We start from the raw sequence: 26,277 nt of genomic DNA, 5'->3' as shown, positions 1-26,277 counted from the left end.
GGGAGAAAAGAAAATGGCGATCCATAAGGCCTAACCCATAATGAAAAGAAAAAATAAAATGAAAGTTTTGGGGTTTTTTTTTAAGTAGATGAACTTAGAAAAACAAAAGAAGAAACTGACAAAAAGTCAGGAAACCGCGAGAGCGGGAAGGAAGCGAAAGGAAAAATTTTTCAACAGCCGTTCTTAGCTCCGCAGAAACTAAAGAACTGAGAGACCGTGCGCCTCCATCGGGCAGGAAGGTACTTGCGCATGCGCGGTGCGGGTGTCAAGAGCTTTTTTCAAGCTCTTGAAGTGTCCGTACCGGGGCTCCGTGGTAACATCGCCCATCAGTGAGAATATGCTTCCTGCTTGTCCTGGGATAACAGGTGTTATCCAGGGACAACAGGCAGATATTCTCACATGTGTGTTACATCAACCACAGAGCCCCGATGTGGACAGCTGCAAAACCGCTGTTGCCATTTAAGAACTTAAGAAAGTTCATGACTGACTGCACCACACATGTGCAAGTGCCTTCTCGCCCGACGTAGGCGCGCTTCTCCTCAATTCAGATAGCCAGCTAAGAAGAGAACCAGGGAAGGTGGATGGGGTTGTGAGGCTATCTGCCTGCTGTCCCTAGATAACACCCGTTACGGTAAGTAACTATGCTTTATCTTTGAATGGCTGGTTATACTAGGAGAAGCTATGCTGTAATGTCCAGTTCCCTCGACCTTGAGAAAGTTTGGCAAAACATGTCGGGAAGGGGAATGGACTTTGAATAAGCTAAGTCTATTATTTATTATATTTATATAAAATAATTGAAATAAGTAAATAGTTGGGAAATAGTACTTGGAATCATGAAGAATACCACCACCTGTATCTATTGATAAGGGTGGATATCTGAATTCCTAAGATGTACTGTTGTAAAGAAACTGGACTAAGAAAGAATTTATAAAACATTGATATATTATCTAGTGCTACTATACTATCTAAGTTGGAGTGAACTGTTTTGGTGTAAAAAGAGTGAGATTCTCTTTATATATACTATAAATATTGAAAGTTATCCCAGGACAAGCAGGCAGCATATTCTCACATGTGGGTGACCTCCAAGCTAACCAGAATGGGATGGTGGAAGTGTTGGCCTTTAGGAAAATAATTTTGTAATACTGCTTGGCCGACGTGGCCATCCCATCTGGAATAGGATTCCAGACAATAATGAGAAGTGAAAGTATGAACAGAGGACCAAGTAGCAGCTTTGCATATTTCATCAATAGGAGCAGAGTAGAGGAAAGCTACTAAAGCTGCCATAGCTCCAACTTTATGGGCTGTAACGCTACATTCCAGTTGCAGCACAGCATGAGCTGAAAATAGCCAACCAGTTGGAAATTGTCCTTTTGAAAACCAGATGCCCCAACTTGGTTGGATCAAAGGAGACAAAAAGTTGTGTAGAAGATCTATGTGAATTAGTCCTTTGCAAATAGTAGGCCAATGCTCGTTTGCAGTCCAGAGTATGAAGAGCTATTTCTCCATGATGAGAATGAGACTTGGGAAAGAACACTGGGAGAACAATCAATTAGTTGAGATGAAATTCTGTAACAACTTTGGGTAAGAATTTTGGATCGGTGCGGAGTACCACCTTATCATGATGAATACTGTAAATGGTGGGTCCGCTACCAAAGCTCGTAGTTCACTAACTCTGCGAGCAGACATAAAAGAAATGAGGAAGACTACTTTCCAAGTGAGATATTCAAGATGAGCCATAGACATTGGTTCAAATGGAGGCTTCATTAGATGAGCAAGCACAACATTGAGATTCTAAACCACTGGAGGTGGTTTGAGAGGCGGTTTTGACACTGAAAAGTCTTTTTATAAATCTGAAAACCACAGAATGAGAAGAGAGGTTTTCCATCTAATGGTTGATGAAAAGCAGCAATTCCACTGAGATGGACTCTAATGGAGGTGGATTTGAGGCCAGAATGAGATAAATGAAATAGATAATCCAGAACTGAAGACAAGTAGGTAGACTGAGGCTCCTGGTGATGAAGATTGCACAAAGCAGAAAACCTAGTCCATTTTTAAGTGCAACATTGTCTTGTGGCTGGTTTTCTGGAAGTATTCAAAATGTCTCCGACAGATTGAGAAAACTAAAAGTGTGAAGCTATGCCAAGAGGTACCAGGCTGTCAGATGTAGAGACTGCAGGTTGGGATGAAGAAGAGAACCGTGACTCTATATAAGCAGACTATAACCTAAATAAACTAACCCAAGTGGTAGGAATAGTCCAATAATATAATAGAAAAACCCACTTAATTCGAGGTGCATTTCCTTAATAATCTTTTACTATACGGGAAAAGGCCTCAGAGATGGAGCCTACGCACAGTCATCGACTGGATTGATCAGCGTAGTTGCCACGCTCCTAGCTCCAATCATTGGCCACCAAAAACCCGTTTACATTAAATAAATTTTTAATACTTAAATATTATTGTGCCATAAAATCTTAACTTCTAAAAATGTATATATTTTTTAAAACTTTTTCTTCTTATTATCACATTCTGTGCTCATTAAATAACTTCACACTAGCACACTTTTATGTGCACAACTCTTATTTGCCTGAAAAAAGTGACTTAATTGTCATTTAAATTAACTTAGCTTAGCAGTGTTTGGTCTTGAGAAATGCCACTTCAAAAAGGCCTTTGGGGAGACGCAAAAAGGTTTATTTGAGGAGTTCCCCATTGAGTGAAAATTTGATGTAGAGTTGGAGAATTGATGTCCATTCATGAGGTTGCAGAATGCTGTGTAATTTGTCTGCTAGTGCATTTTTCTCTCCTTGGATATAGACAGCTTTGAGAAAAATGTTGAGGGATTTCCCAATGCCAAATCTTTTGAGCTTCCTGGTAAAGGAGAAGAGAACCTATTCCCCCCTGTTTGTTCACATAGTACATGGCCACCTGATTGTCTGTATGAATGAGGATGACTTGATCTTGGAGAAGATGTTGCAAAGTCTTGAGAGTACTGAAAATCACTCCAAGTTTCAACAGATTTATTTGATGGCGACGATCTGTGGTGGACCAGTGTCCTTGAGTACAGAGACCATCTAGATGAGCTCCCCAAGTGTAAGTTGATAAATTTGTTGCGAGAACCTTCTCATGAAGTGGTGTTTGGAACAGCAAACTTCTGGATAGATTGGAAGAGAGCATCCACCACTGAAGAGATCGCCGAAGAAAAGATGTTACTGTAATGTGCTGGGAAAGCGGGTCAAGAGCCTGTGACCACTGAGAAGCCAGCATCCACTGAGGAATCCTTAGGTGAAGTCTGGCAAAAGGAGTCACGTGATCTGTAGAGGCCATGTGATCTAGAAGAACCATCATGTGCCTCGCCGAGGGTAAAGGAAGGAGGAACACTCGATGGCCAAGGTGTATGAGAGCATCCTGACGTTGCTGGGGAAGGAATGCTCTGAGCTGCACAGTATCTAGAAGAGCTCCAATAAATTGAAGAGTCCGAGAAGGCTGCAGTTGAGATTTGGGAAAGTTGATTTCGAATCCCAAATTTTGTAGTAATAGTATAGTCTGTTGTGTCGCTACAGTAACACACTGAGACTACTACTATTATTAATTATTTCTATAGCGCTATCAGATGCATGCAGTGCTATACAGAGAGTCACAAAAAATAAGAAAACAGTCCCTGCTCAAAAGAGCTTGCAATCTAAACAGGCAAGACAGGCAAACAAGATGGCTGGGTTGAAGGGCAGAGGAGTAGGGTTAAGGATTGAAAGCTATATAAAAAAAGGTGAGTTTTCAATCTGCTTTTAAACAAGGGAAGGGAAGGGGCTTGATGGACAAACTCAGGTAATTTATTCTAGGCATAGGGGGCAGCTAAATTAAAGGAATGAAGTCTGGAATTGGCAGTGGAGGAGAAGGGTAACGTTAAGAGTGGCTTATCTGAGGAATGGAGTTCTCTGGGAGGTGTATAATGAGAGAGAAGCGAGGAGAGATATTGAGGGGCAACAGAATGAACACACTTGTAAGTCAGCAATAAGATCGAGATGAAAGGTCTTTGATGAGCCAATCGTCCAGATATGGAAAAACTTGGAAACCATGATTTCGTAAAGCCGCTACCACCACCACCAAGCACTTAGTAAAGACTCTGGGAGATGATGCATAGAAACATAGAAATAGACGGCAGATAAGGGCCACAGCCCATCTAGTCTGCCCACCCCAATGACCCTCCTCTACCTTTCTCTGTGAATAGATCCCACGTGTCTATCCCATTTGGCCTTAAAATCAGGCACGCTGCTGGCCTCAATAACCTGAAGTGGAAGACTATTCCAGCGATCAACCACCCTTTCAGTGAAAAATAATTTCCTGGTGTCCCCGTGCAGTTTCCCGCCCCTGATTTTCCACGGATGCCCCCTTGTTGCTGCAGGACCCTTGAAAAAGAAGATATCTTCTTCCACCTTGATGCGGCCCGTGAGATACTTGAATGTCTCGATCATGTCACCCCTCTGTCTGCGTTCCTCGAGTGAATACAGCTGCAACTTATCCAGCCGTTCCTCGTACGGGAGATCCTTGAGTCCCGAGACCATCCGGGTGGCCATTCTCTGGACCGACTCCAGTCTTAGCACATCCTTACGGTAATGCGGCCTCCAGAATTGCACACAGTATTCCAGGTGGGGCCTCACCATGGATCTATACAATGGCATAATGACTTCAGGCTTACGGCTGACAAAACTCCTGCGTATGCAACCTATGATTTGCCTTGCCTTGGATGAAGCTTGCTCCACTTGATTGGCAGTCTTCATGTTCTCACTGACGATCACCCCTAAGTCTCGTTCTGCTTCAGCTCTTGTTAGGATCTCGCCATTAAGGGTGTAAGTCTTGCATGGATTTCGGCTGCCCAGGTGCATGACTTTGCATTTTTTGGCATTGAAGCTGAGTTGCCAGGACCTAGACCAGCGCTCCAGTAGGAGTAGGTCGAGCATCATGTTGTCGGACATTGAATTTATGTCTGTTGTGCTTTTGCCCCCTACATTGCTTAGTTTGGCGTCATCAACGAATAATGTTATTTTACCTCGCAGCCCTTCTGCCAAGTCTCTTATAAAGATGTTGAATAGGATCGGGCACAGGACCGAGCCCTGCGACACTCCACTGATTACCTCTGTCATTTCGGAGGGGGTGCCATTCACCACTACCCTCTGAAGCCTACCTCCAAGCCAGTTCCCAACCCATTTCGTCAATGTGTTGCCCAATCCTATAGAACTCATCTTGCTCAGCAACCTGCGGTGTGGTACGCTATCGAATGCTTTACTGAAGTCCAGGTATACGATGTCCAGGGACTCCCTAACATCCAGCTTCCTCGTCACCCAGTCAAATAAGCTGATCAGGTTGGATTGGCAGGATCTCCCTTTAGTAAATCCATGTTGACGGGGATCCCGTAGATTCTCCTCGTTCAGGATCTTATCCAATTGGCGTTTGATTAGAGTTTCCATTAGTTTGCACACTATTGATGTGAGACTCACCGGTCTGTAGTTTGCTGTCTCCATCTTGGAGCCTTTCTTGTGGAGCGGAATGACGTTAGCCGTCTTCCAGTCCAAAGGGACGTTACCCGTACTAAGGGAGAGATTGAAGAGCGCAGATAGCGGTTCCGCCAAGACATCACACAACTCCCTGAGCACCCTGGGGTGTAGGTTGTCAGGCCCCATTGCCTTGTTAACCTTAAGCTTTGACAGCTCGCACTAGACACCGCTGGGTGTAAACTCGAAATTACTAAACGGGTCATCTGCGTCAACCCTTGTCTGTAGCTGAGGGCCGAGTCCTGGTGCCTTGTGGGTGAAGACTGAGCAGAAGTATTCATTTAACAGTTGGGCTTTTTCTGAGTCCGCTTCTACATAGCCTCCGTCTGGTTTCTTAAGACGTACTATCCCGCCTGAGTTCTTATTTCTGTCACTGATATACCTGAAGAAGGATTTATCTCCTTTCTGGATGTTCTTTGCTAGAGAGACTCCTCCATGCGGAATTTGGCCTCCCTAACTGCTGTTTTGATGGCTTTTGACTTGGCCAGATAGACTTCCCTAGAGTCCTGTTTCCTTGATTGTTTGTAAGAGATGAATGCTTTTTTCTTCTCCTTGATGAGGTCCGAAATCTCCGCAGAGAACCACTGTGGCTTATTGTTCCTTCACCGTTTACTTACTGATTTAACATAGCGGTTTGTTGCTTCTTGTATGGTGGCTTTCAAAGTCGACCACATTTCTTCCACGTTATCGGTTTCTGCTTGGCTTTGTAGCGCCTGGTGAACGAAGCCTCCCATTTCTTTGAAGTTTGTGTCCTTGAATTTGAGGACCTTGGTCAGTGTGGTAGATTTAGTGAAACCTTTCCTGAGATTGAACCATACCATGTTGTGGTCACTGGAGGCAAGACCGAAGGGAAGAACCTTGTATTGGTAATGATGATTTCCCACCCAAAATCTGAGAAACTTGCAAAGGCAGGGTGAATGGGAATGTGAGTATAAGCCTCCTTGAAATCTGGGAAGCTGGTGACTTTTTAGCTGGCTTACCTGATGGAGCTATAGTCTGTGGCATGGAAGCAGGTTCCTCAGATGGCGATGCCTTTTGACATCGAGGGCTTGGACCATGTCGAAGTTACCTGTGATGCATTCATGGTGCCAAAAAGTAGTTTTTATTGGAGAAAGCGACTTTTTATGCAACGCTTCTGAAGCATCAAGCAGCGCGAACAAGACTCTATGCGATGGTCTGGGCCCAGGCACTGGATACACTACTTGTGGGGATCAGTTAAGGAAATAGTGCACTGGCACCTGCCGCACTTTTAAAGCCGGTTAATGGGTAGAACAAGGGAGAGAAAACCGCCTCAGCCAAATTGAAACCCGAGGGCTGAAGCAAAGGCCCCGCCGTCAAAAACGGCTAAACATAAAAAGAAAAAGAAAGTAAGATTTTTGGGTTTTTTTTATGATTTATTAAGAAACAAGAAAAGAAGGAAAAAAAAATCAGTAATTTTGCGAGCGGGAAAGCAAAAATAAAACAGAATGTTTTACACACGACTTCATAGCTCCACGGAGAACCTAGGAGATGTGCGCCTACGTCGGGTGGGAAGGCACTCACACATGCGTGGTGCGGTCAGTCGCAAACTTTCTTACAATTCTTAAAGTGCAACAGTGCTTTTGAAGCTGTCCGCATTGGGGCTCCGTGGATGACACACCCACATGTGAGAATATGCTGCCTGCTTGTCCTGGTATAACTGCATTTTCCTTGCAAAATTCTGTGCAAAGAGCAAAAAGTAATCATTAACTAGGTCTGCCTGAATCAAGATGATGGCAGCCCAGAGGTGGATGGCCACAACTATTAATGCCAGCTCACTGTGGTTTTGAGATGAGGTGGTCGCAGCTGTACAAGCCGAGACAGCTCTGGCTGCAAGAATGAATTCAGTGAATCTAAATGGAACGGCAGCTGTACATGCCAGCATACATGGGCCTAAAATGAAGAGCTATGCAACTACAGCAATGGGAGCTGACTTTCGCAAGGCTATTTTGGAGGCTACAGCCATGAGTGTTGTGCATGATGGGTCACAACTCTAAATTTTAGTGAAAGATGGCTTTAGCCATGGGTACTGCTTGTCAGAGCTAATGGTAAGCTCAAAGCCAAAATACAGGATAGTGGCTAAGAGAGAAATGAAACAGGGTGGGTCTTGATGGAGAAAGAGAGAAAAAGGGGAAGGGGCAACATGAAATGGGGAACAGAGAAAGCCGGAGGTTCTGCTGGGGGGTGCTTAGAGATAGCAAGGGAATTGGGGGGGGGGGGTGAGAGGACCAGAAACAGCTAGGAGGTGTCAAGCCTTGGGGGAGGGGAGACAACAAAGGTTTTTTTTCTCATGCTGTGAGCCACTTCGGTCTTGCATCCCTGGTATGGCGGCATATAAATAAATTATTATTATGACGAAAGCTAGGACAAAGGAGAAAAGATGAAAAGTGACCCCAAAAGACCAAATTATACTGCAATATTAGCAGCCCTTCATTTGTCCTACCCCCTTAATGTCTGAAGGGCTAATCATTAACCAAATCAGAAGTTAAAAGTAAAATTAATACCAGAAGCTGCACAGTGACCATCTACCAACTACTGGAGATAAATACCACATTGCCTGAACTGCACAGTATTCTATTAAATGAACAGCACAATTCTGTAGTCTCCTGGTACACACGACAAGGAATCTGAGTTAAGAGCATGACAAGTTTTTAGCCAAATAAAATGCACTGAATGTCAAGTGTTTTATTATTTGCCTCTAACACGTTAGTTACAGGGCCATCGTGTGGGCATTGCAGGCCGTGTGGGCATGCAGAGCACAAGGGTGAGAGGAAGCAAAAATATCCCTCCCCATTCATGGTCTCCCCCCCAGCACAGTGGGTGGGGCACTGGCATTAGAGGGCATGTCACACAGGTCCCAATCCAGCTTGGAACACTCCTAGTTATTTAACTGCTACAAAAGCAAAACAATGAGAAGCAAAGCATGCAACAGATCTCACTGCTATGCAAATTAAATAATGCAGCTTGGATATTTTGTTATATTGATAGTAATTTTATATTCAATTTTCCTCTATTTTGTTCAGTTTCTATTACCCAAAAATGAATGGATAAATTGAGTACCAGGAAGGTAAAATTCCTAGATGTAATAAATAACAGCTTCTTGGAGCAACTGGTCCAAGAACCGACAAGAGGGGGAGATATTTTAGATTTGGTCCTTAGTGGAATGCAAGGCACAGCACAGGAGTTAACTATGTTGGGTCCGCTGGGAAACAGTAATCTAACATGATCAAATTTGAGTTGATACTGGGAGTGACAACTCAAAAGAAATCTACTATAGAGACATTTAATTTTCGAAAGGGCAACTATGATAAAATGAGGAACATGGCTAAAAGAAGCTAAAAGGATCAGTTGCAAAGGTTAGGACTGTAAACCATGCGTGACCAGATGTATTCCACATATCAGCAAAGGTATAAAGAAGAGGAAATGAGAGCTGGCATGGTTAAAAGGTAAAGTGAAAGAGGCTATTAGAGAAAAAAAAAAAAAATATTTTAAAGAATAGGAAAAGCACCCGAATGAAGAAGATAAGAAGAGAGACAAGCACTAGCAAGTTAGATGCAAAGCATTAATAAAAGAAAGCTAAGAAAGAATATGAAGAGAAACTTGCAAAAGAGGCAAGACTCATAATAATTTTTTTAGGTACATCAGAAGCAGAAAACCTGTAAGGGAATCCGTGGGACCATTGTTTGATCAAGGAGCAAAAGGGGGGCTCAGGGAGGATAAGGCCATAGAGCAGAGACTGAATAAATTCTTTACTTCGGTCTTTACGGAAGAAAATGTAAGAGATCTACCTGAACCGAAAATGGTTTTCAAGGGTGATGATGCGGAGGAACTGAAAGAAATCTTGGTGAATCTGAAAAATGTAGTAAGCCAAATTGACAAGTTAAAAAGTGATAAATCACCTGGTATACATCCCAGAGTACTAAAAGACCTCAAATATGAAATTGCTGACCTGCTAGCATAACCCAGTATCATCATGCTGTCATAGCCTTACTTTCTAATCTAAGCGCTGATTGGCTCAGTCACTGACAGGAAAGTACAGCTTGACAGCTCAGATCCATCACAAAAAAAAATCCCCTCCTGCTCACAAAATAAAATAAGAGGCCCCCAATTCCTACTGCCCTCCTGCCGGCAGGCCACCGATGTCCCCCCAACACCGACATGCCTTCCGGACCTTTAAGTTGAAGGACTGCAGGAGGGATGCTCACTCCCTCCAGCCGTCAGACCCGCCTATTCAAAATGGTGGGCCTTCCCCTTCCTGGTGCATCCTGGGATGGTATGCATTAGGAGGGGCCTTACAACCTAAGCCAATCAGAGCCTTAGGCCCCTGCCCAGTGCATCTTGGGATAGGGAGGGGCCTTAAGCACCTGAGCCAATGAGGGCCTTAGACTCCTCCTAGTGCATCCCAGGATGCACCAGGAAGGGGAAGGTCTACTATTTTAAAAGAGGCAGACCTGCCGGTAGGAGGAGTAAGCATACCTCCTGCCATTTTCAATTTAAAGATAGCGGGGGGTGGGGAAGAAGGAGGTTGTCAGGGGACCCAGCAGGAGGGAGTGAGTTCCTTCCTGCTAAGGCACAGGGGTGTGGGGAGGGGGCGGGTCTAGGCAGTGGTGACCAAGGCAGGAGGGAGGAGTATCCCTCTTGCCAATCTTGTACAGGATATATGTGGGATGGGGGGGCGGGCAGCAGCAGGCAAAGGGGGACTTTGCTTTCTGCTGCTCTCCCTGCCGGTCCATCAGCTGAGCCACCAAAACTCACAAAAACCTGTGGCTCAGCTGATTGGGACAGGAAGAGCAGCCTTGACAGGAGAGAGGAGCTTTACCTAGCAATTACTCTTCTGAGCAAGCACCAGGCACAGTTCTCCCCCCTCCCCCCCAACTTTACCGGTGATTCTCCGCAACACCATGCATATAATTTGCATGCTATTATGCTCAGAATCGCCAGTAAAAGAAAATATAATCTAATACCCAACTTATTAATTGCACTATACCAAAACGGTTCAAGGCGATTTATATTCAAAGAGGCTGTAAAATCTATGGGAAAATACAAAAGCAATCAATTAAAATATCAACATAACACAAATATTACAAAAATCATAAAAAAGCTTTCAAATTTTTATGAAATATCAAGTGATTGATATCAGTCCTAATGTGAACAGGTAGATTATTCCAAATTGTAATGGCAGTGTAAACAATAGAGAGGCTGAGTTGTCATTTATACCGTATTCATCTAATCTGTGGAAAATGTAGCAATAAAGTACCACATAATATGGTGGAACAATAATGTAAATGAGAAAAAAAAGCAAAATCAGAATATCTGAAGAGTCAGTCTATAATATACCATGAACTATGCAAGCTGATTTAAACTTAATTTGCCTCTCAACTGATAACCAATGAAGATTCTTTTATGCTAATGCAATACTTTCACATCTTTTTAGACCAAAAATTAATCTAACCGCAGTATTCTGCAGCAACACTGCAATTTTTTGATCAGTTTTGATGTGAAGCTCAAACAAAGAATTATAGTAATCAAGTTGAGGTAACATCTATATGTCCTCCCTGAAACTCCTTCAATTATCCCCCCTTGAAACGATCTACACATACGCTGATGACATCCTTGTCCTCCTTGAGACAGACCAGAACCTCACCAACCTCCACGAGAACATTACAGCTTGCATAATGAGACTCCATTCCTGGTCCTTCTCGGTACAGATGAAATTGAATGAATCAAAAACAAAATTACTCTGGCTCGGCCCAAAATTAGAACACCTGTCCACCCTCTTCACACTACCCTCAGGCACTGCACTGCAGCTTGAGTTCTCAAGCAAAGTCCTTGGCATCATTATCGATTCTTCTCTCTCCCTCAATGACCACCTCAACTCCTTGGCTAAATCATGCTTTTTCAGCCTCCAAATGCTGAGGAAAGCAAGATCCTATTTTCGCCAACAACATTTCGCCGTCCTTATCCAATCCATCATCCTCTCCAAATTAGACTACTGCAATGCCATCTACTTAAGCCTATCAAAAAAAAGTCTTCAAAGACTCCAGCTAATCCAGAATACTGCAGCCAAGTTGATCTTTGTAAAACGCAAATCTGACCATGTCTCCCCACTCCTAGCCAAACTTCACTGGTTCCCAGTGATTTCCAGAATCCATTTCAAATGCTCCTGCCTGGCTTTTAAGATCATTCACGGCATCCATCCTCCCTTAATTCCACTATCTTATAACTCCTCGAGTCCTGACTCTACCAGACTCGCCCAAAGTTATAAATTATCCTTCCCCTCTCTACACGGTATTCGCTATGCAGGCAAACTGGGAAAATCCCTTCTCTTCAGAATCACAGGTCTTTGGAACGACCTTACTACCCCACTGCAGAACCTGGGCTCCCTCCAATTATTCCGCAAGCAACTGAAAACCTGGCTTTTCACTAAAATGTAATTCTATCCCCCCTTACTCTTCTTTTCTATATATAAGTTCGTGTAAACCTTTTTTTTCCTTCTCTTCCTATATTTTAAGTTCTTGTAAACCGTGCCGAGCTCCACAACATCCATGGAGATGATGCGGTATATATTAAGGTTTAGTTTAGTTTAGTAACACTAATCTGATGTGTGCAAAATGATGTTCAAAAAAGCACAACTTCACTAGCCTAAGTTTCCTCACAATATATAAAATCTTCCTCCATAAATTAGAAATTTAATCTTCAAATGTAAGAGAAGAGTCTAAAAGAACACCCAAAACTTTTGGATGTTTTATCTACTCGCAGGGTAGTACCCGATTGTAGAATAAGAAATAGAGGCACCAAAGATAGTGAATTATGAAACAAAAAAACCTTCGACTTACTTGCATTCAATTTCAACTTATTTCTGTGTTTCCCAAAAATAAGACCTAGCATGATTTTCAGGGTAGGTCTTAATATAAGCTCTACCCCAAAAAATAAGCCCTAGTTGTTGGCAGCCGTGCTTCCCCCCGCCCCGCAGCCGAACCCCCGCTGACCCTCCATCCTTCCCTCCCATCCGAACCCTGCTGACCGCAAGCACAAATACCTTCCTGCAGAGCAGCATCAGGCCAGCAGCACTCTAAGCCTGCTTCACGTCCTTCTCGCTGGGGCCTTCTGTGTGCTGTGTTACTGATAACATCATCAGTGATGCGGCAGAGGAAATTCCCCAGCAAGAAGGCCACGAAGTAGCCTTAGAGTGCTGCTGGCCCGACGCTGTTCTGCAGGAAAGTATTTATGGCCACGGTCGGCAGAGTTCGGATGGGAGGGAAGGATGGAGGGGCAGCAGGGGTTTGGCAGTTCGGCTGCGCAGCAGGGGGGGCGGTGGGTGCTCAAGGGTTCTGCTGCACGAGGGATGGGAGGGAGGGAAGGAAGTATGGAAGCTGGGCAAGAGTTATGCTGTATGAGGGATGGGAGCGAAGGGTAGAAGCTGGGCAAGGGTTCTGCTGTACGAGGGATGGGCACAGAACCCTTGCCCAGAGATAGAAAGATGCTGCAGAGGGAAGGCACAAGGGGAGGAAAGATGTTGCACATGTTGGGGAGAGAAAGGAAAGAGGAAGAATTGGAGTGAAGGAGAGGAAGGGAGAGATGATCATGTACATGAAAAAAAAATAAGTCCTACCCAAAAATAAGACCTAGTGCCTTTTTTGGGCCTCAAATGAATATAAGACACTGAAATTCCATCAGATCTAGGAGTTTTCAACGGACAGTGCCGTTTTCGGACCGACCGTCCCATTGTCCTGACCCACCGCTTTGGGACACCGAAATGTCCCATTTTCAGGGACAGCGTCCCGAAGCTGTGAGCGGGGACACCAGGACAGGCGATCACTTTCCCTCCCTGCCACACCGATTCTAACCCTGGGCCGCCGCTGCTGCTTCTTCCCGACGTCAATTTTGAATTCGGAGAGGACGTTCCGAGCCAGCCAATCGCTGCCTGGCTGGCCCGAACTTCCTCTTCAACATGATCAATTTAGTGATCAAAACGTGTCAGTTTTGAGAATTTATATCTGATGTCTATATTTTGAACTATATTTATCTATTTTTCTATAGTTACTGAGGTGACATTGCATATTTTAAAGTCATTTGCCTTGACATCTTTGAAACCCCCCAAATATAAATGATAATTAACATTTTCTCTGCGTATAGTGTGCTTTGTAGTGTTTTTTTAATTTTAAGGTTACCATTATGAATTATTATGAAGATATTATGTGTACATGAAAAATGAATGGAAGAAATTGGGGGCAGGACTGAGAATTAATAGATGTCCCCTTTTGATGAAAAAAATAAAATGGTCACCTTACTCATAACTGAATTCCCGGCTGTTTTTTCATTTAGCCTCTATAGCTCAATTCATTAAAGATCCCTGTATAGCTATTTCACTGGACGCAGAAAAAGCATTTGACAGGGTCGAATGGCCATGTTTGTTTCAGACTATGCAATGGTTTGGATTTCACTCTAGATTTATTGATTATGTTAAGATTCTTTACTCCTCCCCCAAAGCTACTATTCTCACCAATAACATCTTATCGTCCTCTTTTGTTTTACAAAGAGGCACTCATCAAGGCTGTCCACCATCACCTTATTTTTCAACAATACTCAGACTGGAAGAGCGTCACCAGTGGGGTGTTGCAGGGCTCAGTACTTGGACCCGTGCTCTTCAACATCTTTATAAACGATCTGGACATTGGTACAATGAGTGAGATGATTTAATTTGCAGATGATACGAAGTTATTCAGTGTAGAAGACACAGGGAGATTGCGAAGATCTGCAACATGACATAATCAAGCTCGAGAAATGGGCATTGACATGGCAAATGAGGGTCAACGTGGATAAGTGTAAAGTGATGCATATTGGTAACAAAAATCTCATGCACGAATACAGGATGTCTGAGGTGGTACTTGGAGAGACATTCCAGTAAAGAGACTTGGGAGTTCTGATCGACAAGTTGATGAAGCCGTCCACGCAATGTACGGTGAAGGCAAAAAGGGCAAACAGAATGCTAGGAATGATTAAGAAGGGGATCATAAACAGATCGGAGAAGGTTATCATGCCACTGTACCAGGCCATGATGCGCCCTCACCTGGAGTACTGCGTCCAGCACTGGTCGCCATACATGAAGAAGGTCACGATACTACTCGAAAGGGTCCAGAGAAGAGTGACTAAAATGGTTAAGGGGCTGGAGGAGTTGCCATAGAGTGAGAGATTGGAGAATCTGGGCTTCTTTTCCCTTGAAAATAGGAGACAAGAGGAGACACAATTGAAACATTCAAAATACTGAAGGGAATAGACTTAGCAGATAAAGATAGATTGTTCACCCTTTCCAAGGTAGGGAGAACGAGAGGGCACTCTCTAAATTTGAAAGGGGATAGATTCCATATAAACGTAAGAAAGTTCTTCTTCACTCAGAGTGGTAGAAATCTGGAACGCTCTTCCGGAGTCTGTTATAGGGGAAAACACCCTCCAGGGATTCAAGACAAAGTTGGACAAGTTCCTGCTAAACTGAAACGTACGCAAGTGAGGCTGGACTCATTTAGAGCACTAATCTTTGACCTGGGGGCCGCCATATGAGCGGACTGCTGGGCACAATGGACCACTGGTCTGACCCAGCAGCGGCAATTCTTATGTTCTAGCTCTTGAACCTCTCCTCCTAGCCATTAATTCTACTGAAAAGATCTCGGGTATTATACATAAAAAAAAGGAGTACAAACTGACAGCATATGCTGATGATGTAGTCATATCTTACTAAACTGGAAAGTTCTCTTCCCGCCCTTTTTGCACTAATACACTCCTGCTCCTTAATGTCTGGTTATAAAATTAACCAGGGGAAAACTGAAGTTTTGCCTCTTAATGTTTATTCACACCCAGAACTGGTCCAACCATTTAATCTTCTTAGATCATCTTCTCATATAAGATACTTAGGTATTGATCTCTAGATTACCTTATCAGCTACAATCAAACACAATAGTGACAATCTCGTTCTCACACTTAAATCGTTATTACAGTCTTGGCATCTCCTCCATCTCTCCTGGTTGGGTATAAAAGAAACAATTAAAATGGTAGTAGCACCCAAGGTTAATTTTGTCCTTAGTATGATCCCTCATCTATTCCCAGCTTCCTTTTATAAAAAAAAAAAAAAAAAAGATAGACAAACAAATTTCAGCTTTTTTGTGGCAAAATAAACCCCCACGAATTGCTATTAAGAAACGTAAGGCCTCCAAAGATTGAGCAGGAGTTTTATTGCCCGACTTCCTAACATATCATAAGGCTATATTCTACAACAAACTAGTAATGGTTTTCCACAGCCTCTGCCTACTTCCCCCTCTGGCTTTCATTGGAACATATCCTTTTTGATACCTCTCCATCTCTAATCCCCTTGTTGACATCTGATACTTTATTACATAGAACAAATTCAGTCATTTCCCAAACAGTACATTGCCTTCTAGAATTAAACAAATTGTTAGAATTCTCTATCAATGATTCATCTCAGATATCCCTTTGGAATAACCCAATTTTTTTTTATAAATAAATCTTCCATATTCTGGCCTAAATGGGCGCATCTTGGGATCTGGAAGACGTATGTACTCCTTCCCTTCAGCTTTTGACCTTCGCAGAGCTACAAACTAGATATGCACTCCCATCATCGTCATTTTATCAATGGCTCCAAATGACTAGTGTTCTCAAAAGGTCAAAGACTTTGCATTCCAAAACTATAGGCCTACCTTCCTTGGTCTCTCTCTTTCCTAAATTGCAGGCTACTGGTCATATAGCCTCACAAATTTATAAGATATTCATTAAATTTTGATTTGATACTCAGAATTCACAACAAAAATCTTAGGAAACAGACCCGAGCTGTAGTATATATGATAGGCAATAGTCTATTCTCTGGTCTAAAATTATTAGAACTATCCCTTCCGCTAATTTGCTACAATCTATGTTCCTCTTACATCATAAAACAAATTGGACATCCCAAAGACTCCATGTTGCAGGACTTCTTCCCTCCAATCATTGTTGGAATTGTAAGCTATTGCCAGGTACTTTACAACACATGATTTTTGAATGCCCTTGCTTGAAATCTTTTTGGACTGATGTTTGGACCACTATACAACATATCTTCAACTTTCAGTCTGACCTTTCCTATAACAATTATTTTGAAATCCGAGACTCCTTCACTTTAGATCCCTACTTCTCAACATGCTCTGTTTGATAAACTTATCGCTCTCAGGCTTATACTTTCCAATTGGAAATCATTTGACTCGGTTGATATACACTTTTGGCTACAATCGGTGTTGTTACAACATAAACATGAAATATTGATCTCTTCCACTATGCCTCTAAATACCAAAACACATACGAAATGGGCCTTTTTCCAAAACTACTTGGATTCTCTTTAAAATTTGCTTTCTTATTGGCATAGTATTGCTTCTTTATCTACTATATCTCTCTTTTTCTTTCTTCTCTTTGGCCTCTGGGGGATTCCTTCTCTTTTCCTTGTTATTTCTCCTTTCTTCCTCCCTCTTATTCGCCTCCCATCTTACTTTTTCTTTCTCTCCCTTCCCTATTAAGATCTTTCCCCTAGTTTATTATATTGTACCTCAATTTTAGAGGAATCATTATTTTGTTTGTTCATGGTTTCTTTTCTTTCCTTTTTGTAGCTAATATATGAATAACGCATTTCTCTATTGATTTTGTTGATGTTAATATGTTGATCTTGGTTCCCCTTTTTCCTTTTTGTATTTGACAAAATTTTCCAATAAACTTTCAAGTGGAAAAAAAGCATAGGAGAAATCGAAGAGCTCTCTGGCACTCCACAGAAAAAAAGACCAGCTCCTAGAAAAGGTTCAATCCTTCAGCAAGCTATAATTCCTGGTTACTAAACAATTGTTAAATCAATTAAGTACAGACCCACCTATACCCAACTCACTCAATTTGCTGATCAGAAAAATATGATCGCCCGAGTCAAAAGCTGCACCGATATTGAATAGAAACAAAATAGATCGATTACCTTGACTCGACCATTACTTAACTTTAGTTGTTAATGTTAGCAATAGCAGCTCTGTACTGTGTTTGGTTCAAAACTCAAACCAAAGGCCTCTTTTACAAAGCCGCACTAGTGACTGCTCTGCGCTAACGGCCCCGAAGCCCATAGAGAATTAAAGGGCTTCGTGGCTGTTTCCGCACAGCAGCCACTAGTGCGGCTTTGTAAAAGAGGCCGTAAGTATCATGTAGTTAGGAAAAACGATAAATGAACCTTGAAAGCTGCTTATTCACAAATGTTTTTAAAATTTTGGTTAAGAAAGATATATTGGCAACTGGTCTGAAGTTAGAAGTCTGTGATTTTACCAGTGAGTTTTAAGAATTCGGCCCTCAGTTACAAGCTTATGGGTTTCTTTGCCAGAAGCCTTTAGGAAGGAAAGTGGCTTTTGGTATTCTTTGCCGTTCTCCAATGTCCATCTAACATTGGCAATAAAGTCTCTTGTTTCTCAACCTTTTCTGAAACCAGCCTGAACTTTGGGTAGTTCTTGCTCAACGTATGATTGTAGCCTTTGTTGTATTATTTTCAGCAATATTTTGTATTGAACAAATAAAATGTATGACATTCATTAGTTCAATATTTTTTCTGTCTCTAGTCCAAAGAAAAATCCATATATAAACACTGAACAATTCAAGCATTCATATGCAAAAATGAAAACAAAACCTAGAATTTTTGTTTACCATTCAAAATTGGCACCCTTCATCATTTTATCCTAATGTAGGTCTGTTGGCCTTCAGCAGCTTCCTAAACATGTAATAGCTTCCTAAACACATTGTAATACTTTTGCTCCATCGACTACACTACAGAAAAGCTTTTGACTATCTGAATCATGATAAACTATGGAGAAATCTAGAACAAATGGGAATACCCAAACGCAAAACTGAGCTGATAAGAGTCTTTATTAAAATCAAGAAGCTGCAGTGAGAACTGAATATGGCAGCACTAATTGGTTTCCAATAAAGCATGGTGTCAGGCAAGGATGCATTTTGTCACCTATCTGTTCAATATTTACAATGAAAATTAATAACACTTTTACTATGTGAAAGTGTTATTCATTTTGATATTTGATTTTCACTATACCTGCATTATTCATACAACTTTTACAATGAAGCCATCTTCAGAAAAATTTGGAAGGAGAGCGCGTTGGTTTCAAAGTTGATAAAGTTGCAAAAGCGGTAACACAGTTATTTTGGGAGGCTTCAACTACCCCGGGATAGACTGGAGTCTTGGAAGCTCAAGATGCGCTAGGGAGACAGAATTCCTGGAGGCTACACAAGATTGCTTCATGGAGCAGCTTGTTAGAGAACCGACGAGAGGAAATGCCACTCTGGATCTAATCCTAAATGGGTTAAGGGGACCTGCAAAGGAAGTGGAAGTAGTGGGAACGTTGGGAAACAGCGATCATAATATGATCAAGTTCAAGGTTGAGGTAGGAAAACCGAAAGGAAAGAGAACCATAGCAACAACTTTTAACTTCAGGAAAGGAAACTACAAAGCAAAGAGGGAAATGGTAAGGAAGAAACTTAGGAACACTTCCAAAAAAATGGCAAATGGTAGAACATTCCTGGTCTTTTTTCAAGGACACGGTAAGCAAGGCGCAGAATCTGTATATCCCCAGATTCAGAAAGGGGTGCAAAAAGAGTCGAACAAAAGACCCGGCGTGGATAACTAAATTAGTGAAGGAAGCGATAGGCAATAAGAAAAATTCATTCAGGAAATGGAAAAAGGACAAAACTAGGGGAACTGGAAAGAGCACAGGAAAGTATCAAAAAGAATGTCACCGTGTGGTTCGAGAAGCCAAAAAAGAGAGTATGAAGAGAGGCTAGCCAGGGAAGCATGAAATTTCAAACCGTTCTTTAGATATGTTAAAGGGAAGCAGCCGGCTAGGGAGGAGGTGGGACCGCTGGACGACGGAGACAGGAAGGGAGTGGTGAAGGAGGAGAAAGAAGTCGCGGAATGACTTAACATGTTCTTTTCATCTGTATTTACAAACGAAGACACAACCAACATACCGAAACCTGAGCAATTCTTCAATGGAAATCAAGCAGAAAAATTAATATCCATGGAAGTGTGCGCAGGCAGATAGAAAAACTAAAAACTGACAAATCCTCGGGTTTGGACGGAATCCATCCAAGGGTTCTGAAGGAATTAAAGGAGGAGATAGCGGAACTACTGCAGCAAATTTGCAACCTATCCATGAAAACAGGCGTGATCCTAGAGGATTGGAAGATAGCAATATTACGCCCATATTTAAAAAGGGATCAAGAGGTGACCCGGGAAACTATAGACCGGTGAGTCTGACCTCGGTTCCGGGGAAAATGGTGGTAGCACTGATGAACATCGATGAACATTTTGAAAGAAACGAACTTCTGATAACCAGCCAACATGGTTTCTGTAGGGGGAGATCATGCCTAACTAACTTATTGCACTTCTTCGAAGGAATTAAATGGATGGACAGAGGAGACCCCATAGACATCATATACCTAGATTTCCAAAAAGCCTTTGAAAAGGTGCCTCATGAACGTCTACTCTGGAAACTGAAGAACCATGTGGTGGACGGAGACGTACATAAATGGATCAGAAACTGGTTGGCGGGTAGGAAACAGAGGGTAGGGGTGAAGGGCCACTACTCGGACTGGAGGAGAGTCACGAGTGGTGTTCCGCAGGGCTCAGTGCTCGGGTCGCTGCTATTTAATATATTCGTAAATGATCTAGAAACAGGGACGAAGTGCGAGATAATAAAATTTGCGGATGACACCAAACTATTTAGTAGAGCTCGGACTAAAGAGGACTGCGAAGAATTGCAAAGGGACCTGAACAAACTAGGGGAATGGGCGACGAGATGGCAGATGAAGTTCAACGTTGAGAAATGTAAAGTTTTGCATGTGGGAAGTGGGAAGCAGAAACCCGAGGTACAACTATACGATGGGAGGGATGTTATTGAATGAGAGTACCCAAGAAAGGGACTTGGGGGTAATGGTGGACATGACAATGAAGCCGACGGCACAGTGCGCAGCGGCCGCCAAGAGAGTAAATAGAATGCTAGGTATAATCAAGAAGGGTATTACAACCAGAACAAAAAAAGTTATCCTGCCATCGTATCGGGTGATGGTGCGTCCGCATCTGGAATACTGCGTCCAATATTGGTCGCCATACCTTAAGAAGGATATGGCGTTACTCGAGAGGGTTCAGAGGAGAGCGACACGTCTGATAAAAGGGATGGAAAACTTTTCATATGCTGAGAGATTGAAGAAACTGGGTCTCTTTTTCCCTGGAGAAGAAGAGACTTAGAGGGGATATGATAGAGACTTACAAGATCATGAAGAGCATAGAGAGAGTAGAGAGGGACAGATTCTTCAAACTTTCAAAAAATAAAAAAACAAGAGGGCATTCGGAAAAGTTGAAAGGGGACAGATTCAAAACAAATGCTAGGAAGTTCTTCTTTACCCAACTTGTGGTGGACACCTGGAATGCGCTTCCAGAGGACGTAATAGGGCAGAGTACAGTACTGGGGTTTAAGAAAGGATTGGACAATTTCCTGCTGGAAAAGGGGATAGAAGGGTATAGATAGAGGATTACTGCACAGTGTGGAGGGCCATGTATGTTAATGCACACAGTTTAGGCAATAAAATTCTAGAACTAGAAACTGAAATAAGGGATGCCAACCTAGACGTGGTGGCAATATCCGAGACTTGGTTCACTGACGCACATGGGTGGGATATGGCTATACCGGGGTACAATCTACTTCGTCAGGACAGAGAGGGCAGGTTAGGTGGAGGGGTAGCACTATACATTAAGGAAGACATCAAAACTACCAGGATCACTGATGTCAAGTATACCGGGGAGTCCCTCTGGGTTAATCTGGCACGAGGTAGTAAAAAATGCCTGTATCTTGGTGTGGTATACAGACCTTCAAGACAACCGGAAAACATGGATGCAGAATTAATTGAAGACATAGAGAATATAACTCTACGGGGTGACACTGTGCTGCTAGGGGACTTCAACATGCCTGACGCAGACTGGAACACATTTTCAGCAGCAACCAGCAGCAGCAGGAGGCTTCTGAACTCCATAAAAGGAGTACATCTCAGACAGATGGTAACGGAGCCCACTAGGGCCCAGACGATCCTAGACCTGGTACTCACAAACGGGGAAAGCATCTCAGAGGTCTCAGTAGGAGATACGCTAGCCTCCAGCGACCATAACATGGTATGGTTCAACATTGGGAAAGGATCCCCTAAATCAATTTCAAAAACAAAGGTGCTCAACTTTCGGGGCGCCGACTTCGCACGTATGGGAGATCACGTTCATCAGACGTTACAGGACCAAGCAGAGACCGGCAATGTGGAAACTATGTGGTCGTACCTGAAATCATCCATACACGAAGCAACTAATCGCTACATAAAATCAGTAGATAAACGGCAAAGAAACAACAAACCCCAATGGTTCACTGAAGAGATCTCACTCCTCATTAAGGAGAAGAAAAAAGCATTTCTTTTCTACAAACACACCCAGAGAAGAGAAACTAAAGTAGAATATAAGACCAGATCGGCAGCGGTCAAAACAGCAGTTAGGGAGGCCAAACGTTGAGTGGAAGAAACTCTGGCAAAAAACATTAAAAAAGGGGACAAATCCTTCTTTAGGTATATCAGCGATAGGAAAAGGAACACAGACGGTATAGTACGCCTTAGACAACCGGACGGAAACTACGCAGTGGCGGATTCAGAAAAAGCAGAACTACTAAATGAATATTTCTGCTCAGTCTTACCTGCGAAGCACCAGGACACGGACCACAGTTGATGATAATACAAGACGTGGATGACCCGTTTCAGAACTTTGAGTTCACTCCTGGGGACGTCTACAACGAACTGGCAAGGCTAAAGGTAAACAAGGCCATGGGACCGGACAATTTACACCCAAGAGTGCTCAGAGAATTGAGAGATGTCCTGGCAGAACCGTTGGCGGTGCTCTTCAATCTCTCACTAAGTACGGGGAAAGTTCCGTTGGACTGGAAAACAGCCAACGTCGTTCCTCTACATAAAAAGGGTTGCAAGGCTGAAGCTGCGAACTATAGACCGGTAAGCCTCACCTCTATAGTGTGCAAACTCATGGAAACACTAATTAAGTATAAATTAGATACGATCCTGAACGAGGGAAATCTCCGGGATCCCAGCCAACATGGATTCACCAAGGGTAGGTCATGCCAGTCCAATCTAATAAGCTTCTTTGACTGGGTAACAAGAAGACTGGACTCAGGAGAGTCCCTGGACGTCGTGTACCTGGACTTCAGCAAAGCGTTTGACAGCGTCCCACACCGCAGGCTGCTGAACAAGATGAAATCTATGGGATTAGGAGAGACTCTAACTGCATGGGTTAAAGATTGGCTTAGTGGCAGACTTCAGAGGGTGGTGGTCAACGGTACCCTTTCTAAAATGTCAGAGGTGACCAGCGGAGTGCCACAGGGTTCGGTCCTGGGCCCACTCCTCTTCAACATATTCATTAGGGATCTGACTCAAGGGCTCCAAGGCAAGGTAACCTTATTCGCTGATGACGCCAAACTATGCAATGTAGTAAACGGCTATAATCTTCAGGATGCTATGGAGCACGACCTGCGTACTTTAGAAAGTTGGTCCTTGATCTGGCAGCTGGGCTTCAATGCCAAGAAATGTAAGGTCATGCATCTCGGCAACGGAAATCCTTGCAGAACTTACACCCTGAATGGAGAAACTTTAGCCAAGACTACGGCAGAACGAGACTTAGGAGTAATCATCAGTGCTGACATGAAAGCATCCACTCAAGTGGAGAAGGCTTCATCTAAAGCACGGCAAATGATAGGCTGTATCAAGAGAAGCTTCGTCAACAGGAAACCTGAAGTCATGATGCCACTGTACAGAGCCATGGTGAGACCGCATCTGGAATACTGTATTCAATTCTGGAGGCCACATTACCGTAAGGATGTGCTCAGAGTTGAATCGGTTCAGCGGATGGCCACCAGGATGGTCTTGGGGCTAAAGGGTCTCCCGTACGAAGAAAGACTGAGCAAATTGCAGCTCTACACTCTCGAGGAGCGTAGGGAGAGGGGAGACATGATTGAGACATTTAAGTACATCACGGGACGGGTAGAGGTGGAAGATGATATCTTTCTTCTCAGGGGACCCTCGACCACAAGAGGACATCCGCTCAAGCTCAGGGGAGGGAAGTTCCGTGGAGACACCAGGAAATACTTCTTCACGGAGAGAGTGATTGAGCATTGGAACGAGCTTCCAGTGCAGGTGGTCGAGGCACGCAGCATCTCAGACTTCAAGAACAAATGGGATACCTATGTGGGATCCCTACGAGGTCATGCCAAGGGATAGGGTCACTAGGACTGAATGAGCGGGTCAGTAGAGTGACATTATAATTACAATTATTCTTTAGGGGGTCAGTAGATTTAAGAGGGTGGGTAAATAGTGTGGGCAGACTTGATGGGCTATGGCCCTTATCTGCCGTCATCTTTCTATGTTTCTATGTTTCTATGACCTGGACCTGTTGGGCCGCCGCATGAGTGGACTGCTGGGCACGATGGACCTCAGGTCTGAACCAGCAGCGGCATTGCTTATGTTCTTATGTTATGTTCTTGGTGGTCAAAATATAAACAACCTGCACTATGCAGATGATACAAAGCTCATCACCAGCAGCAGAGATGACATGCAGTTTCTGCTGAGAAAAGTCAAAGCCAAAAGTCATAACATGGGATTAGAACTGAACATAAACAAGCCAAAGATCATGAACATGGAAAATTATGAAGGTGATTGTTTATGAAAGAACACAGGAGATAGAATAGAAGTTGTAAAGGAATTCAAAGAAGCAACTAGCAGAGAAGAAATACTTCACAGAGTAGCAATGAGGCTCTTGACAGAGTATTCAAAGGCAAGGAAATAATACTCCAAATGAAGATCAGACTTGTCCACACACATTTTCTCTGGTCAAATACAGATGTGAAAGCTGGACACTACAGAAACAAGACAGAAAGAAGATCGACTCTTGAGCTTTGGTTCTGGAGAAGGATTTTATGTGTGCCAAGGACTGCCAGAAGAACTAACAAATCAATTCTGGAAGAGATCAAACCGGCTATGTCACTCAAAGCCCAAATGATAAAGTTATGACTTATTTTGGTCACACTCTCAGAAGAGAAAGATCAAAGGAACCAGGTAAAGAGGGCGACCTGCAATCAGATGGCTGGACATGTTGAAAACAACTATGGGTATGATGCTGTAGGACAAAACTGATCTGTAACACAAAACTGATCTGTAATTCATCAAATTGCTAGGACTCGAGCGCGCATTGTTTCATACAAATGCTTCTGAACCTTTCAGTGGGAAACGCTGATAATGACAAAGCTTTACCTTTTCAAGTTCTTTTCTTAATTCTATTTGTTCTTCCTCCGACAATGCTTCTACTGCACTAGCTGCAGCTGTAGATTCCCCAACTTCTGTTAATGTCTCTGTTTTTAATAAACCTACAATACAAAAGAGACATTTAAAATCCAATAACTAATCAAAATGACTGGCTAATAGAATTTGTGCAAGATAAATAGTATTAGTTACATGAATTATGTTAGTCATTTAACCTATCAATGCTGTCAAATCACATCAAAATTAAATTTTTAAAAATACTTTGCAGAGTTTTAATTAAAAAAATATTTTTTTATTAGGCATTGATGGAAAGAGATTGACAAACCAGAGCGTATCTAGAGCAGCAACTATTAGAAAACACACACATAAAATTCAGGAAATTCTAAGTCAAGGTCATAATGGCAACCTTAAGACAATGTCCTGTCACACTGAGATGACAGGGCAAAAAGTTGTTTGTAATGTATGCCACTTACCACAACTGAACTGTTAAAATAGATCATCACAAACCTGCTGAAGCACTTTTGTCAAGGGATACGGTGAAGTAAAAGCACAGTTACTCACTGTAACAGGTGTTATCCAGGGAGAGCAGGCAGATATTCTCATGTATGGATGACGTCACCAACGGAGCCCCGGTAAGCACTGCTTTAAAAGTACATTGCCACTTTAAGTCTTTAGAAAGTTTGCGATAGCCCAAACCGCGCAAGTGCCTTCCCACCTGATATGGTCGCGCAGTCCCTCAGTTAAGATAAGCCAGCCAAGAAGCCAACCCGGGGAGGTAGATAGGTTGTGAGAATATCTGCTTGCTGTACCTGGATAACATCTGTTACGGTAAGTAACTATGCTTTATCCCAGGACAAGCACGCAGCATATTCTCACGTATGGGTGACCTCCAAGCTAAGAAAAATGGGATGGTGAGAGTGTTGGCCTTTAGGAAAATAAATTTTGTAAAACAGATTGGCTGAAGTGCCCATCCTGTCTGGAGAAAAACTCCAGACAGTAGTGAGAAGTGTATGTTTGAACTGAGGACCAGGTGGCAGCTTTACAGATTTCCTCAATGGGAGTAGATCTGAGGAAAGCAACAGAAGCTGCCATAAGCTCTAATTTTGTTTGCTGTGACACGATTCTCCAGTGCCAGTCCAGTCTGAGCATAACAGAACGAGATGCGGGCCGCCAGCCAGTTGGAAATCGTTCTTTTGGAAACAGGACGTCCCAGCTTGTTGGGATCAAAAGAGATGAACAACTGAGGAGAAGTGCAATGTGATTTTGTCCGGTCAAGGTAAAAAGCCAAAGCCCTTTACAG

General features: G+C 42.9%; 1 protein-coding gene across 2 annotated transcripts in view; it reads right to left on the bottom strand.

Moving 5' to 3' along the window:
• Positions 1–26,277, bottom strand: part of TPD52 (tumor protein D52) — an 86,798-nt gene that overhangs the window by 45,846 nt on the left and 14,675 nt on the right. For both annotated transcript variants that reach the window (XM_033933287.1, XM_033933288.1), the window contains exon 2: positions 24,969–25,081. In XM_033933287.1, the coding sequence (XP_033789178.1) occupies positions 24,969–25,081 (113 nt within the window). The remainder of the gene's footprint in view (positions 1–24,968; positions 25,082–26,277) is intronic.

The sequence above is a fragment of the Geotrypetes seraphini genome, chromosome 2 (assembly GCF_902459505.1).
Source record: "Geotrypetes seraphini chromosome 2, aGeoSer1.1, whole genome shotgun sequence".
In the NCBI taxonomy this organism is placed as follows: Eukaryota; Metazoa; Chordata; class Amphibia; order Gymnophiona; family Dermophiidae; genus Geotrypetes; species Geotrypetes seraphini.
Note: the sequence above shows the minus strand (reverse complement) of the source record. Positions and strands in the feature narration are given on the sequence as shown.